Here is a 17,998-nt window from a genome sequence, read left to right as displayed (position 1 = left end):
CTTTAAATGTTTTTGTACTCCCTTCCAAAATAAGTTTATAGTTTCCCCATACACAATTTAATTAAGCCTTCGATTTGACCTTTGTATTGAGCAATAAAAGTTAACTGGGAAAGATGTGGGTAGAATGAGAGCACAAACAAAGCATGCCCCACGTCAGCCAGTGTGAGAACTGTTTCTGTAACCAAAACTAATGAGATCATCAGGACAAAAGCAACAGCCAAAGCATTTTCAATTATTACTAATATTTTTCTTCCTTGAGCCAGTTTATATTTTCCTTAATTACAGCTTTGAGCTGTGGTGTGATATTTAGCAGATGCCTTTGGCACTTGGCGTGCTGATCACTTGCACGCTCCAGACTGGCAGGGGCACCTAATCTTTGAAGTCTCAAGCACACATTCATCTTTAACCATAAAGGTCAATCCTGCATTCCTCACATCCCCCCAAACTCCCATTAAGTTTAATAGGAGCTCTGAGCATGTGAGGCATTGCGGTATCAGGATCACTCTCAGTCTTCTGGATATTACCAGTGAGGCATGTACAGCGTTTCTAAACTTAACTAATTAACTGCACCACACAGTGATGGCAGAAGGCTGTCACAGAGCTTTTTAGTTGTTTCTTTCATTACAAGAAAGTTACAACAAAAGTTCAACAGATTTACTGGGAACATCATGTTTTACTGATACTTCCATGCTGTGTTTCAGGATATCATGTCAGCTGTGCTGCAGTATGCATGAACTATCTGGCAAACTAAACAAGCTTAAACATGCAACCACAAACATGTGCCTAGGACTAGACTAAAAACAGATGTTTCCAGGAAATGTAAAAGATGTTTGGCATGTTTTAAGCTTATACTTGTAGCTTGTCTGAATAAGTCCCGTATTAATATAAACAAAATGACAAAACCTTTTCTTGCAAATGACTGACTGATTAATGGAGCTCTTGCTGAATCACACAAGGTTTGTTAGGTTAGGTTATTTCTTCACAAGGAAAAGATGGATTGTTCTAGCTTGACATTTACCATGGCAGGAGCTGAGGCAGTTATACCTGTGGGTTTACTTTGTAGCCCTCAGAACTAATAGAATTTTATTGTGGCTCCTGAAAATCATGCAGGCTTTGCTACGATAGCTGTATATCAAAAGCCAAATAAATACAGTGACGGGTTTCCTTACAGCGGTATGGCTGAGATGATGCCCTGTTCTCTCTCTGTATGTATACATTGCGTTCAAATGTATATAGAAAAAAAGATAGTTGGGAATGGGGGGAGAAGTTGCCATTTCATGTAAGTGTGGCTTCCACACACCCAACATCTCAAATTGTCTCACAGTTGTTCCTGGCTTTATTGTATTTTTTTCTTTGTTGCATTTTGACTTTTTTATAACAGTAGTTCCTGAAAGTTTCAGCCAGTGTTATTTCTTGAGGAGAGTTGGTATGGTTCTTCTTAGCCTGAAGAATATACATCTAGAATGTGAAAAATGTGTAGGAAATAAAGTAGTTCTCTGACTGGCCTACAGGGAGAAGTGATCTGCCAAAAATCACACAGATTTTTGTGCAGAATTAAAAACTGGACACAGATAATCCTAGTCCCAATTCATTACTATCCCTGCAAGGCCAACTTCTCTTCAGTCATGCACTCCTAAAAAAGAGAAATGGAAAAATCACAGAACCAAAATCATTTAACCCTCGTAATCTTGTCCCATGAATCTTCCGGAGAGGCTAGCCTAAACCTAATGCAACTCAACAGTTAAGTGAGATGATCTATTGGGTTGTAACTCCTGTAGTTCTTCCTGTTTCTGGTTAAAGAATATTTCCTCCTGAGGCCAAGTTTCCATAAGAAGGTTTGTGGGGAAAAGACTTATATGAACACCATATTATCAGCTGAAATAAAAAGCAGTAGAGCAGTACATACATGGGAGGCTGCAGAGCTGTTAATCACCCCCTCTTTCTGGCTCAGAAAGGGATATATTACACCTGCCTTATACTGACTTGTATTATATACCGGATGATAACAGCCTCCAGAATTTGGAGAATTGCATCACGAGTTCATCACACTTCGGGAGTTCGCACATTCCCATTTCCACAGCATTCCTGTTTCTATTTGTCTGCTGCAGCTGTAACTGGAAATAATTAGTGCTGGTCTTAATGTCACGATAATAGATTATTTGGAAATTGCTGGTACATTTTATGGTGACAGCATAGTTTTGCAATTTCAGAGCTCCTTCCTTTGAATATGTAAAAGTAATTTCAGCTTTTGGTACCAGAGGTGATAAAAAGCTAATAATAACACTGCAGCATCTACTGTAATTTAAGAGCCTGTTCCACCAAGTTGCACCTAGCTTTAATTCTTACAAAGCTGTCAGCCAAAACCAAACCTGTGATCGAAGGGACATTTATCAAGCAACTGAGCTACAATGTGCAGAATAAATGCAGGTACTGACCGGTTCGCTTTAAACCTGCATTATGAGTATCATTACAACCATGATGATGCATTGAAGTCCAAGGCATTAATTTGCTATCATAGTTGTTGACATTCTGTCCTTCTAAAGCACAGTGTTTGCATGAAAGTCAAGGAAGAAATGGGCAGGTCTAGCTTCATGTAATTGATGCGTGAAAGCAGAAATAAACTATCTCCCCTTCTTTTCTCCCCTCCAGTCTGTCCCTAAAATAGCTAGGTTGAAAGTTCTGCCTAGCAGCTCTTGTGTAAAACTGATGGAAATGTGTTCAGAATCTCCCCTCTGTTGTGGGCATGCTGAACTGATGAACATCAGTTCTCTGCTCTCAGTGCTCCACTCCATTAGAAACTGGGCTGCTATAATTAACATTTAGAGGACTAGCCTGGCAAATCTCTCTGTTTTGTTTGTATTCAGAATTCCCTCATAGGGGTTGTACACTTGTCTGTAGCCTTAGATGTCTGCAGGCACCATGGCTGTTGGTTAATCAAAAATATGCTGCCTGAGGAACTGAGGTCCTGAGGCACAAAGACGCTGCCCGAGCACCTTAGCGTTTGGACCGCTGTACAAAGCAGAGTCTGCTCAGCTGTGGGAGGCAAAGGGCAACAAGGGCTGGATCTGAAAGGTGCTGGGACAGCTCCCACACAGGCTTCTCCAAAACTAATGCAGCTTCCCCCCAACATGAGATTAACCTATTCACCTGCCCTTCCCTTCCTGCCTCTTACTTCCACTCTAGAAATACCTTCTCTTCTGTCAGCAGCCGCCCGTATGAGGAGTCTTTGCTTTTACCCTTCAGTTCAGTGGAGACAGTGTTGAGTGTGATTCAGGCAGGAGATGAGGAGGGTTCAGTGGCACTGGTAAAGCTTTGCAGGGAAAGACTCCCTGACACACTGATCATTTGCAATCACAGCGAAACGAGTCAGCTCAAGAGAAGGACAAAAATGTAAAGGGGATTCTGTTGAATAGATGAGCTTGTTCATCCATTAGCAGGACAATAGAAAACCTCAGCAGACTTTTAAGCAGACCTTGCTAATGCTGTTCATTAGAGACCAATAGCCTGCAAGTACACCAGTAAGTATTTACATCTTTGATAATCCCTACCAGTAACAAACTGCAAATCATTTAGGCTAGGGAGGGGGAACTAACAGCTGGGGTGCCAATATGGCTTCAATTTGTGTCAGATAACCTGGTAATAACCTAAAAAAATAGTAATCACATTAGTTTTCCCCTGTATCATTACTGGCTATGTCTGACATACTGGACATGACCCTCAATGTGCATGTGTAGCCCAGAAAGCGAACTGTATCCCGGACTGCATCAAAAGCAGTGACCAGCAGGTCGAGGGAGGTGATTCTCCCCCTCTAGTCCACTCTGGTGAGACTCCATCTGCAGTGCTGAGTCCAGCTCTGGGGCCTCAAATGTAAGAGAGACATGGACCTGTTGGAGAGAGTCCAGAGGAGGCCACAGGCTGGAGCACCTCTCCTGTGAGGACAGGCTGAGAGAGTTGGTGTTGTTCAGCCTGAAGAAGAGAAGGCTCCGGGGAGACTCTATTGTGGCCTTTCAATACTTAAAAGGGGCCTACAAGAAAGATGGAGACAGACTCATTGCAGAGTGTTGGACTAGATGACCTTTGAAGGTCCCTTCCAACCCAAACCATTCTAGGATTCAGTGTGTGAATGCTCAGCCTGCACTACAGGGGATGTTTCCTGTTCCTAAATTCAATGATAGTAAGAGTTTTCACTCTCCCTTTTATGCTAGCTGGTCTCTCTGAGGAATAGTATTGATCTATGTAAGTATTTATGAGAAGTTCAGTGCTATCTGAGCGACACATGTATTACTGCGTAGCAATCTGCGGTTAGATCTTTGAGGTGAAGATAATCCTAAATGCTCTAACACTGAGGTCAAGTAATTTTCATTATATGCTTTGTTTATGTTGTCAAGATGTGAACTTAACAGTAGCGAACAGGGATGAAGGTTCAGCTAAGGAAGTGGACTCAGTCCCCTGGACTAATGGAGCTGTTTTCTGTACTCACAGCAATCACAGGGCCTAGAGGGACTCAGAGCCATCTTCCCTGACCCCAACAGACCTCATCCTCAGCAGGAGTCCCACAAGATTGTTCACAAAGGCTGCTCTGGCAGTCAGCTGCTTTCACTAAGTACCCCTGTTGGCATGGTTTGAATATTCATACTGGGAGCCTGGATAAGGGAACAGCACAGCAGCTGCTACAGTGGCTGTATCACCATTGTGATGCAGTGAAAACAGTGTAGAGCAATATTCATATGCCAGTGGCCAAAGGGCCATCACACGTGTTAGCCTGAGGTTAGCTGAAGCCTTCAAAGATTCTAACTGCTCCATTTCTGGAAAGGAGAGAACGACCAATGATGGAAAGAAAGTCTCTAGTGATGGAGAAAGCTTTTAATTTGGAACCATAGCCTTTAAAATGCAGAATGTAAATACTAGAATAAACTAAAGTTGTGGGGTTTCTTTGGTTTTATGAAGTCATACTCCAAGGGCTTTATTCATGGGTATTGAACACCTGGGGTTTGCTTTGTTGAGTCTGGAGTTTCAGCTCTTTCAGCTCTGTGATAGTCTTCACACTACACTTTCTTTTTTTTTAGCATGCTCACTATCTTTTTGCTTTTGAACGTTAGTAGTAGACTGAACATAACCATCTTTGACTCTGAGAAAAAGATTTAAGAGGAAAAACTCATTTAACTTGGAGTCTCTCAGCCAAAACCTCCAAGTGAGTAAGCAACAGGAACTGAGGAAACTGGAATAAAACATGAAATCTTTACACTGCTGAAACTTGTGCCTTAAAAACTAAATATAGGATTGAAAAAGATCTTGAACTGAATTAGGACTGAAGCTATTTCTATTTATTTTTAAGAAAAGAGAAAACAGAGCATTTTAAATGAAATGCCAGTTTGAGACAATTAAATCCCAAATTAGAACTGGCCATGAATAGCATCAGAAGATACTCTGCTGTAAAGACAGAGACTGAATTCAGAATGTAGTCCTTCCCATGGAAAGGATAAAGGCAGAATTTTCTAATGTATTATTTAACGCTTGTTATGTAGTGCATTAAGCAGTCACTGAGAGGAAAGCTTTTAAAAACCAACAGCCTCTCTGATAGCATTAAATCTTACCTTAGATTTTTGGTTAAGTCAATATTAAGAAAATAAACGAATTAAAACATTTCAGTCTGGTGGATTTATAGAGGCCAATGAAGTTACAATGCTGGACATGGCCAACTGAAAGAGGGGAATAGATTTACCTGAGTGAGGTCTTAATTTAATCAGCTGGCCCCAGAGAGCTGAAGTCAGCAGGCTGGGATGATATAAGAGGCAGCAAAGAAATAGTGCCCTTACCGCAGTCGAAAAGGAGAATGACAGTGATGGAAAGGAGTCTAGGCAGTGTCAGAACACACCTATTTCCATGATTTATTCTTAATTTACTTTAATGACAGTCTGAAGGTTGTCCATTTTTCTTTGTGTCCTCAGAATACTGATATTTTCTAAACATTTAAAGCATGCTTTTTCTCCCCCTCTCTGATAGCTCCCTTGTCCAGTTGGAACTGATGAGGTGCTATGGCCACGTTTTGCCAGAATGAAATTGGAGCGCAGTGGCAGGTTGCACTTTTCCACCACTGCGCATCTTGCCAGCCAGTGCCCCTTCTTGGCAGCCACCCCTGAGCCAGGCCTAGGAGTCACGGCTTCTTTTGGGATTAATGTTGATATTATGATAAAATGGAGGAACTCGTTGCATTTCTTTTACAGTTTATACTGGCAAAAGAACAATGTGTGCTTTCCCAATACAATAGCTCATTTTTATTATCAAGTGAGTTTATTGATGGTTGTTCAGAACTACTGGCATGCAGACAATGATCTCAGATTGCATTTACATTTCTGGAATAGTTTCCATCTTTCCAGTTTCTGCCAGGAACTTGCTTCTGTGATTCAGAGTTTTTATTTTAAGATTGGACTGTTGTTTAATCTGTGTTACAGCCTTTTGCTTTCTTGTGTATGTGCATTGCATTCATTAGTATCACAAATCCTTTAAGCTTGGACCTGAAAAGTTATTGTTAATTTATAAATTCTTCCAGTTAAGTGTTTTGGGTTTTTTTGCCAGGCACTTGGGAATGCTTTTACAGATTGACTGTAAAATCATCATCCCATCATCAGATGAACTAGTGATTTTTTAAAAAATTTATTTTCTCCCTCCCCAATGCCAATGAGAGGGTTCAAGGACAGTATGATCTCAGTAATACTTGCAAATAGCTTGGGAATGTCAAGGTAACTAGAGACCCTTATCAGTCATTTTCTCATTTAAAAAAAATCTATGTTTTGCAATAAGGGACTACTAATACTCTTTTGTGAATCTAGTCCTTTATATTAAAAATGTCCCAAATTACCCCAAAATGCATCTGGAGGGAGAAAAAATGCTAGTGATATTGTATTGCTCAAAACCAAAAAATCCTTGTACTTGCTAGGAAAAACAATTAAACAAAACTTAGAGCATTTTCTCTTTGTAGCCAGGTTTTTGCCCACATTGATGAACAACACCTATGAGACACCTATGTATTTCCTCATGTCATCTTTCTTGCCAGGTTGTCTTACCGTATCAATGGTCACATGTTGCTTTAATGTTAAGGGTAGTGGCAAAGCAAAAAGAAGCTACATTAAATTGATATGTTCTCCAGTCTCCTCCTGCAGCAACTCAGCAACTTAGCACGTGTTTCACTGGGGCATGTTACAAAACCATTCAATCCTAACATCATGTTTTAAAACATGAGCCAGTTCCATCCCAGGTGAAACTGAAGATACTTTTTGTGAGAGAAAACTGGGTTCTGAGACCAGCCTCTGCAATGCAGAATACCTGTCGTTCTGCTCAGGCTGTGTCTACAGGGACACAAGCAGAGCAGGCCATACTAGGTCCAACTAAAACATTAACACAAGTGCCTCATCACTCTTCATATGCAATTCAGTTATTCAGACTAGTGCACAACGTGTTCCCACAACAGACAGAATTTAAAGCCAGTATTTACAAGACGTGTGATTAATCTTACATTTACTTTCATGTTTTCAGATATACTCAAGGACAAGAAAACCCATCCAGAAAACAGAAACGAACCAAAACCAACTGTGAAAAAGATTGACACCACAACCACCACAAGCATTGTCAAGTCATCCTCTAAACACAGTGTAACTGGAAATGGGAGCAGTCCAGCCCCGAGTTCCTCACTTGTTAATTTGGCAGCACTGGCAGTTCTGTGCCGTTGCCTGCTGTAGCTGCACTGCCTTGCAGCCACGACACAAGCGGTTCTGTCATTTATACCTACAGCCTTAACCGACAGAAAACAAATTTAAATGGCTCTCTAGTTTATGTGATGTGCTAGAATAAATGTTAAATGATGTGCTGGAGCTGGCAGATACCAAGTGTGATCGCTTACAGTGCCTGCAGATAGCCTTTGACAAAGCCCACCCAAGATACAGAGGGAATGATGACAAGGGTCTGAGTAGCTTAACTTATGGGGTAGAAACAACTGAAAACACATAAATTTTACATGTGTGTGTTATTGTTTTTCTAAATTTCATTCACTGGAATTTGACTGGCTGGTTTTGATTTATCTGATAAGTTATATGAATGGTCAAGTCTTCAAATTCAAGTCAATACATACTTTATTTTTCTAGTGAACAGCTAGCAAGCTATGTCTACAGCTGTAAACCATGTTAAAGTGATCTCCACCAGCTTGATGCAATACCTAAGTGGTTAGGAAGATCAAAGCAAGTTTGAAACTTCTTTTCACTCTTACTGTTTAGATTTTTAGGAAGCAACATAAAAGCATATGGTGTGTCTAATATATCAGTATAGTTGCCTTAACTATGGAAAAAATTAGAAACACTTTGTTTACTGAGGGATATCGATAATGAGTTTCCCTGCCCCACAAAATGCCATTACCAGATGCTTAAGCATATGCTCAAGGCTTACTGGATGAATGTCCAGCAATGGGAAACATAAATAAATATAATATTTTATCCAGTTGAATGCAGCTCTGCGTAGACAGAAAAAAAAAAAAACACAAACAGTTCAAACTTTCTTTGCCTAGGTGATGTTAAAGAGAAACCAACTTAAATTTTCCATAAAGGTCCCAGAGATATAAATTACTGGGAACTCCTATTAGGCACTAACTAGATTTTGTGCATTGTGGATCTCTGAAATCAACTGTTTCATAAACTGTGTATTATTTAATTACATTTAATGTTTAAAATTTTGTATTACAGTAGGTGTAAATGTAAAGCAATCTGAAATCTAGAGCATTCTCTGTTATGTGTCATCTAGATTGCTACCCTAGATTATGTCAAAAAGTGCATTGTATTACAAGGCTATTTCTTTTTTCATTTGTTAACTTTTTGGATGAAAAAAATTATAGTAACTTCTAATGGGTTAAGAGTTAATGTGCGTTTTCCAACAACTGTTTCTGTGCCATTGAATATATATATATATTATACAAACACAACTGTATGAATACAGTGATTAATATGATAAATATATGAAACATTAGAATTGTTATATTTACTACATTTCATAACTACTACAACAGTTTAATGGCCATTTTCATGTTGTAGACTATTATTATGTACAGTTTTATAAGATTTAATGTAAAACAATTGCCTTTGTTTTTTTTTTTTTATAAAGCATCTCTTTGATACTTAAGAGTTATACAGCTACTGACATAACTCAAAAGAAGAACCCTGTGTCTTGCTAACCAACTTCAGGCATTTTATCAGCAAATTCGATTTTATAAATTACAGCCTGAATCAAAGAAGCTGCCATGTTCCAGTATTACTACTGGATGTCATTATACAGCAAGTGGCAATAATACAGAACAAGCATACAGTAAGTGAACAAAGACTCACTGGTATGTTCTCAGATAGTATTAGTCAACATGTCTGATTATGTTTGCAGAGGTGGATCGTGAGTTTTGTTTTTAATTTGGGCTCTTAGATCATATTTACAGACATAAAGGTATAATCAGAACCATCGACACACCCAGCTGCAAAGGAGGTTATCTCTAAAGTAGCAGGAGCTAAGTTTTCTAAAAGAGCATTCAGTTTTAATGTTGAAACAAGGAGATAAGATAGAAAAGATACTAACAAAATATTTTATATTTTAATTCTGAATGTTCAAAATGGTAAGGATATTAATATCCCTAAGTAGTGCTTTCCAATCGTATCAGTGAAAATTGGTTTTCCCAAAAGTACAACAATGGCTCTCCTGTGTTTTCCAGGGTTTGTGAACTGCACCAGTCTATTGAAGCGTAATTTAAAAAGAGGCTTTTTGTATTAATTTTCACTGCCCTTTGGAAAAGTGCACTTTTACCTGAGGAGAGTGTAAGTCATGTAATTTGTACAGTGAAAGGAAACTGTCATTCACTGCAGTTTTAAAGGGATCGGCTGCGATGGCTGCTGTTGGACAGGTTGGTCGCCGTGCACACAGAAATGTCCATCAGGTGCCAACACTTACCACCAGCTCCTCAGGTAATACCAACCACCGTGGCTTCACTGAAGCAATTAGTATCTGTTGCTGACCTGACACCCCTGTTGTCACGAACCTGACCCCTAGTTTAGTATTCTCACACTTCAGATGCTCAGTTCAGGCATCTGCGTTTGCACACTTAAGTCTCCTTCAAGATTCCTGTGGATAGAGCTGGGGTCTCAGGGCTGGGCTCTGATGCTGCCAGAAATATCAGCTGTGCAGCGTGGAGTTTTCAGTTCATCTCACGGGCAGCGATGGAACTAGAATACTCTAACTGATTTGTCTTTTCGAGGTCTTTTCTGTAAAAGGTCTTGTGCTTGTAGCTTGGAGCGGTGATCTAGCTAGCCGAGTATTCAGCTGTGCAGAGGAGGCTGCAGAGGCCCTGCAGTGGCACATATAGAATAACTCACCCAGGGGATTTTTTTCTTGTTGGTAAATGTCATAATCTAGCTAAACAAAAACTTCAGAAAAATCAAGTGTTTGAATTTGGGTTTGGTCGCCAAATATTTGTAGGATGTAGCATTCATCTCTCAAGCTATATGAGACAACCCTTTTAAAATTTCTGTAACAAAACTAAACAAGTTCAAATTGTTGGTAAGGTAGATTCAACTCATTTCATTGGATTCAACCAGTGTTTGAATATATGCAAATTGTTATGGAACGAGGGAAGAGACTGCAGAGGACTCCACCCCTTTTAATACATTTCACACTAATAGGCTTTTCCACTGTAAGAGTACTACTGGTCAAACCAGCATGAAATATGTTCATAATGTGCATCAGAAATGGTGCAGCTTTAAAGGGCAATGCAGTGTATTTTACTGATTGTTTGTCTTTTTTTTTTTTTCCTCAGGATCAGTTGCATTTATGTATTAAAATAAATATTTTTCCATCAAACAAAAATTTATACCAGCAAAGGCAAAAACAACTGGCTGTGTCAGATAAATGAAGTATTTCATTTCAGATGAATAAGATACCTATTTTACAAAATCTTATTTTGTTATCCAGGACACTGTAATTACGATGTAATTACAAAGGTCTAAATTCAAACTATTTTTTAACTCATCTATGTAATCTCAGTGTAAAATAAGGCACCAGTCTAGCAGCATTGCTGTAGTTTTGCCTGACGGTTATGAATTGTATTTAGCCACTGCTTTCGGAATGTTTATTGTTTTGCTATGACTTTCTTTTAATATTTTGCTGTGCCAGCATTTGTGAATGCCAGCATTGGAAAGTAACTGCTGTCACATTTGTGGGTAAAATCCATCTATCATTTTCTCTTGATAGTGACACAGGCTTTTTACCAAGTAAGACAGAATTGCCATGGGTGCACAGTCAGTTTGTGGTGTTTCACTGCTATTTGGGCTCCACGATAAGGCAGGTTCATATAAGGGGTTCAAGAGGTTTATGTGTCGCTTGTCTCCTGCCTGGCTGTGAAAGTGTCTGGGAGATGAGTGGAGGTGGGTGGACAAAAGCACGGGTGGCTGCAATGTCCCAGTGCTTGGCAACCTCCAGCTGTCTTTGCTGAGGCCCTAAGCTCAGTGTTCTCGGCTCATCTTCAAGCAGCTTTTAGACCTCCCCAAATCAACACATGGAGAGTGGCCAGACAAAGAGCAGCAGAGAGTCTAGAGGACGCATTCTCGGGCAGTTTCACAGATACCTGCTATGAATTGCACTTTCTTTACAATTCAGATGCTCTACAGAATCTGGCCTCTCATTTTCAACCTTGCACTTTTTTGCTGGTTTGCATATTGCCAGTGTTATGCCCTGTCTCCTAGTGCGCCAGGTACTTTGCATAAGGAATTGTGATTCTGATCTCTCAGTAATGAACCTTTTGAGGTACAAATATCTGCCAGAGCTTGATAAGGGCAACACAAATAATAATGTCCAGCTGCACTGACTTCAGAGGCTCTGCTTATGGTTATCTGCCTATGAGATTCACATCTCTTTGATCTCTTAAATCAGATCTGCATTTAATGCATCCCTATTTCCTTTTGTTACCAAGACTGCAACATATCTCATAATTTTAAATTTGACTTTCTAATTCCTGTATGGGTCTTCTCAATATTGTTCTAATGGATGTTATGCACAGACTTCATTTTAATGTTAGATGAGCCTTTTTGCCCTGATTTACTGAGCCTTTCTTATTCAAGATTAGGTTTAAGCAAGACCTGTTCAAGTAAAAGGAACTGAAACGCACATTAAAGTGAGATACTGAGTAGGACAAAAATCCAGAACGTCCCTATGTTCTTGAATTGGACTCTTCATATTAAATAGATCTTAAGGCTTAGCCGAAATGACAGCCAAAATTTTATAACTAGCATGGTGTCAAGGGGATTTCAGCCTTGTATTGAAAATGGATAAAGAGTCTACCCATTTGGGAATTAATTAGTATACATGCTTCTCTTCTGTCTCTGCACATGGGTAAATTTAGGTCTGTAGAATATCAAAGGCCTTCCCTAGAATGTGTCTGTCCCGCACATTGAGCATCACAGCATTGTGCGTGCTTACTGTTACAGCTAGCCAAAAGAACAAGACATGTATTTTCATTTATAGAAAGCCAGTACTCACAGTGCTTCTTGTAATGACATGTGGCATGTGTGTTAATGAAAAGTGAAACATCTCGCAGTCAGTATCATTACAGCTGTGACATGCGTTAGTCAAAAAGAACATGATAATGTCTTCTTCCTATTGCCTCAGAAGTCAAGAATTATTCCCAATATTGAATTCTCTTCTGTTTCCACTGTCACTCGCTAACTACATTTGAATTGTATTAAATATTAAGCCACAAAAAAACAAACAAATAAACAAACAAACAAAAAAACAATAACAAAATAAATACTGGCCAAGGAATTGTAATAAATAGATAATAAACTCAGAAAAGTATCCTGCATTTAAAGTAGAGCACACTCCTAGCTAAGAAAACCCTCCTGGACTAGAACAATTTTTAAGTTGTTCTCCCCTCCTCCCGGTTCATCACCATCCCCTTCCACCTCCATACAGCACAAGATGAAGCCTGTGTGCAGGATACTGGTGCACTGAATTAATGAAAGTTAATTAAAACTAGTGCTTTGTACTCAAATTTCCAAGCGTCTTGCTTAAAGTGGGCCTCCTTCTGCTGATGAGGAATGCATTCAAACTGCATGTGCAATTGCTTAAGTTGTTATTCAGTAAATAGCCACAGTTGGTGCCGCTTTCAGAAAAGGCTGCTGGACACAGACCCTAAAGCAATATTTTTGTGTTGCTCCCATGTAATTGAGATCAGACTTAGTCCTTAACATAGACTGGTTTAGACGTTTTGGTTATTATCAACACTACAATGATTTTCCCCCATGAAAATAATGTAAAACCCTTTCAAGAGAAGGGTGCGTAAAAGAGAGGCCACTGATGCTTCATGAGGTGCATAAAGTACTTCATTAGATAGCCAGTAACAACCACAGGTTGGTTTTATCATTTCTGTGCAGAAAGCATTAATACAACCTTGCAAAATTATGCAGTTTGTATTTAATCATTTCAATTAATCTTTAGTAAATTACCCAGTACTTTGTAATTATAATATTTGCAGCTAATTTAGTACCATCCTAAAAATCATTTGTTGCATAATATAAGCAATTAACATTTATTCTTTTTTTTTTTTTTTCTGTTGCAAGGGGAATACATAAATTATCCTCAGTGGCCTTTCTGTACACCTAATTAGCACCTGTTTGAATTATTCTACAGGCTATGGACATTTCATTTGAAAAATAAATACACTGCTAGTTTTGTGAACTCCTTGCAAATACACAGTTGTAAAAATTACTTTTCAGGGGAATACAAAATCATGTTTTCAGGCTTTTAGGCTGTTAGACCTAGAATAGGTACTGACATTTTTAATTCAGTTAAAATGGAAATAGATAACTCTTTCCCATAATTAAGTATAGTACCCAGATTTGTAGCCTGTTTTTTTCAGTAATGAAAAAGGAAAGCAATAAGATATCAAGAATATAGATCCTAGTGCAACCTTCACATTTCTGTATATGCATATAGCGTTAAGAAGTTTTACTAATCAGAGACTATCAAAAGCATTGTTATGGTGAAGTGTCAAGGATACTATGTTAAAATTGTAGAAATTAAACCAGTTGCTTCAGTCTCTTAAGTAAGCTTATAGATAAATAGTAATTTTTTATTTAAACGCATAGTATATTGAGAAAGATCATTTGATCTTTTTAGAAAGCAGATCTGGAAAAAACTTTCATACAAGAATGCCAATATCAAATATTTACAACCTCCACACATATGAAATTGGGAAATCAAAAAAAGGGTTTGAGACTCTTCTGTGGCTATGAAATCTTGCAACAGACCGTCAGTACCTACAAATCAGTACAGTTCCTTTGATGTCAGTTTAACTATATAAATTTACCCCAGCATAGTATCTAGCCCAAGAATGCGAATTCCTCCCCATCTTTCTGCAGGTGCAGAAAATCAAGAGTAACTGCAATGATTACAAAATTTGCATAACAGTTTTACATTGCCTGGGCCACTGATCAGATAGTATCTTCATGCCTGATAAGAAAATCTGTTAACACATGGGATACCTTAAGTCTTTTCCAGGGGCACAGCGGGGGCCTTTTCCAGAAGCAGCTGGTGTGATTTGGGGCTACAAGGAGATGTTCATACTGTGAGTATCTCCTAGGGTGGAAAATCTTTCTCAGAGCAGGTTTGTTGATACAGATCAGGCCTTGAGGCAGATGAAGTTTGATTTTTGTTTCATGTTAAAACATAGGATCTGGGTTTTAAACTGGCCTCAGAAACTAATTGAGACTCTGTGGAGAGAACTGATTGCGGCTTTGATGTTTTCAGAGAAGCCTGAACAGCAGAGAAGGCAAGCAGCCATATTCTGCTTCAGATGAAGCTTGTGTATCTTTGCATTCAGTTTCAGATAAAATTATCCGTGAGTTTCCAGATTAGTGGTGATGAATTTGTGAGTTAGTGTAGCCTGTTGTTCTTCTATGGAGAAGAAATGAAATTTCCTTCTAAGCAGAAACAAAAAGAAGGCTCTTTATTCTTATATTATGCTAAACATCCAACTTGGAATGAAACCAAAACAGGGCGTTGGGCCTCACAAAGACACAGATTGCTCTGAGTGGGGTTGCTCTTGGGGCACATAGTGATACTGGTGTCAGAGATTGCTTGTCGTGAAAGAGGATGTCCACCCTTCGGCTCTTTCTTGAGAAAAGCTAGAGTTTATGGCTCAGAGATGGAAAATCATTTACAGGCAAAAGTTGTAGACAAGTCCACAAAGCAGTGAAGAAAGCAATAAGACATTTGGTGGTGGTCTCACTGAAACATGAGAAAATGAATTTAACTGCAATATTTGAGCTTTTGCATTAGAGATGAACAAGAGGGTTGAAACCTACTCCTGAAACACTGCAGCTGCATACGGGAGCAGGCTAACGTAGCAGCAATACTGTATTAGGTGTTTATTGTATCCCACTTATGATATGGGGCAGTATTAGGATAAAAATGGAAGCCAATACGCTAAACCTTGCATAATACAACCACTTGCTGTATTTCGATATCAGAACTAATTCAGTGTGAATGTTTACAGTACATTGGGGTAGAAATTCTAGTAAAATATGTGCTTTCCTCTTTAGCTTTTTAAATAATTAGTTTATGGCCTCCTAGTCTTTTTAAGTTCATTTTATTTTACAGGAATTATTAGGCTGCTTATATTTGTATTTTACATTAGTTGCATCAAGGGTATTGTAAGTTCCACAATAGATTGGTTTTGGCCTAAGCTGTATTCAAGCTCTAATACTTATTTCTGTTTCCCAAGCACATGTTTTATTTGCAGTATATCTGCTTTTATTTTTATGGAATAAATCTGTCAATTTTCTTCAGTTTGTTTTCAGCATTGAATAAGATAAGGACAATTTTAAAAAACAGTCTGAAAACAATGTCTTAAAAGAAGAACAAGGCTACTTTGAAAAGTTATAGTAAACAGTGTGTTTTGTAAAGGACAGTGAACAATGAATGGGAATAAAAATAATCCAGAACAGGAAATTGTTGTCATCTATTAGAACTTTTGTATTTTTTCTGAATGTTTTTCATAATTTTTGTTGTAAGTTACAAAGCTGATAAAATCTTAAATAAAATTGTTTTAATCTGTTCAGATGATGCTTTGAATAAAGGATGCAGACCTTGAGAACTGCTGAGGAACTCTTAATATTTTTGTCATAGTCTGGCAAAGAAAGGTCCATTTTTTTCAGCACATAACTACTTTCTTGCTCTTCTTCTCTTGCAATAAATACAGTGAGATGTAAAGGTTCCTACCTGCTCTTCTGGGAGCTCTAAATATTATTGAAGAGACACAATCCTTGCAGCAGTCTCCTGGGTAAATACTTCCACACAACAGATAGGACTTTTTTCATCAAATGCCCATTCCTACATAAACAATCATATCCGAGTTCTCCATTGACCCACGTCTTCAATAACTATGTGCCATATTAAAAGCTTTGTCCGTAGTTTTGATTATGATTGCATTACTTCTGCGTCTTCACATAGGCCAGTGTACTAGAAAAAGGAAACTCCCTGCTGTCAGCTTAGTGTTTTCATCACTTCTCAGTTATGAACTTTGCAGTTTCTCTTCTTTTGAGGGGAAAAAACCCTAATCTGGTATTTTTCTGTCAGATGCTGATTATTGTGGTTGTGTCTCTACCATTCCCTAAAGTGATACAGCAAAGACCTTTGCTCTTAGAAGCATCTGTTAAAGCTACTTTTCAGGAGCGTCTCTACACTTCTCTGTCAAAAGAGGTGCTTTTTTCCTGCTTAAAAGCTGGTGTGAAAGACATTAGCTGTTTCTTCTATTTCCTGGTTTGGTAGTATTTAGGAGCTCCTCTTGTATTATTCTCGAATGGGTTGCATAAAAACTATCAGACAGACTGCTGAACCACAACAGTGTAATGAAAAATAAGTTCCTTTACTGTGTTTAAATGACTGCATACCTGCTATCTACCTACCTAGTTTTTTGTTCCTTATTTTGCTTTCTGATTGCGTGATGAATTGAGTGTTGCCTCCTAAAGCATCCATGATTCCAGCTTTCCTCAATTCTTTCAAAATGCTTCCTATTTGAGGTATGAGAATTACATACAGCTCATCTCACCATCTATGGAGAGTCCTTTTTGCTAATATATTCGTTTTTGACCCAGCTCCAAAGATAATAGCCAACAGCTCTTCTCTGCCGATGCTCGAGGAATGCTTGTTCTCTGAAGTGCTGCCTCATAAAAGCCTTTTAAGTTTAAGGATTTCGCATTCATCCTCTAATTAAGCAGGTGTCTAAATCTGTGAAGCTGCTTCATTCTGAAATCCAACCTGCCTCCACTTCAAAGGATGTTGTTTCTTTTCCCAAAGATGTTCTAAGACGTGCTGCTTTGACGGTTCAAACTTGTAGAGTTATTTAAAGGCTTTGCCTCTCACCTGATTCAGTACTTATTTTCCAAAAATACACAAAATACATCAGATATGATGAGATGCCTCGAGGATGTTCCTTAATAGTGGTGCTGGAGTTCATATCATTGACTGAAGACCTTTAACTGTATTGAGCAACTAGCCCTTCTGTTAGACTAATGACAGAAGCGGTTTAATTGTATATGATCCATTTGATGCTTTTTCCATCAGAAATCTGAATCTTTCCTCGTGTTGTTGTTGTTGTTGTTGGATGTTTGATTTTGGTTTTAAACAATGTGTCAGTTTGGCTCTGACACACGTCTAGAATTTGTCATATCCAAACCCTGGTAAAAAGAGTGGATTTAGCCTGACTCGTCCCAGAGGTTCCAATATGGTGCAGCTACAAATATAACCACTGACTTATCAGAATGATGGCTTGCCTTATATGATATTGAGAAAGGCAACGTGACTTTAGTGTAGGAAGTCTTCCTACGCTTCAGCTTTACAGCTGAAAATAAACAGTCTTTTTTTGGAAAGAACACTTGTGAAATCATTATTAACTCAGGAACTCAGTATTAACTACCACCATCCT

The 17,998-nt window shown here is 38.6% G+C and overlaps 1 protein-coding gene and 1 long non-coding RNA gene across 3 annotated transcripts in view; one reads left to right on the top strand and one right to left on the bottom strand.

Annotated features, from left to right (window-relative positions):
* The window catches only part of LOC136105341 (glypican-5-like), a 349,014-nt gene extending 332,846 nt beyond the window's left edge, over nucleotides 1-16,168 (top strand). For both annotated transcript variants that reach the window (XM_065845058.2, XM_065845059.2), the window contains one exon: nucleotides 7,534-16,168. In XM_065845058.2, the coding sequence (XP_065701130.1) occupies nucleotides 7,534-7,736 (203 nt within the window). In that variant the 3' untranslated portion in view covers nucleotides 7,737-16,168. The remainder of the gene's footprint in view (nucleotides 1-7,533) is intronic.
* Nucleotides 1-17,998, bottom strand: part of LOC139828623 (uncharacterized) — a 38,573-nt gene that overhangs the window by 12,995 nt on the left and 7,580 nt on the right. The gene's annotated exons all lie outside the window — the stretch shown is intronic.

This window comes from Patagioenas fasciata, chromosome 9, assembly GCF_037038585.1.
Source record: "Patagioenas fasciata isolate bPatFas1 chromosome 9, bPatFas1.hap1, whole genome shotgun sequence".
NCBI lineage: Eukaryota > Metazoa > Chordata > Aves > Columbiformes > Columbidae > Patagioenas > Patagioenas fasciata.
The sequence above is the reverse complement of the archived record's forward strand: the minus strand, read 5'-3'. Positions and strand labels throughout refer to the sequence as shown.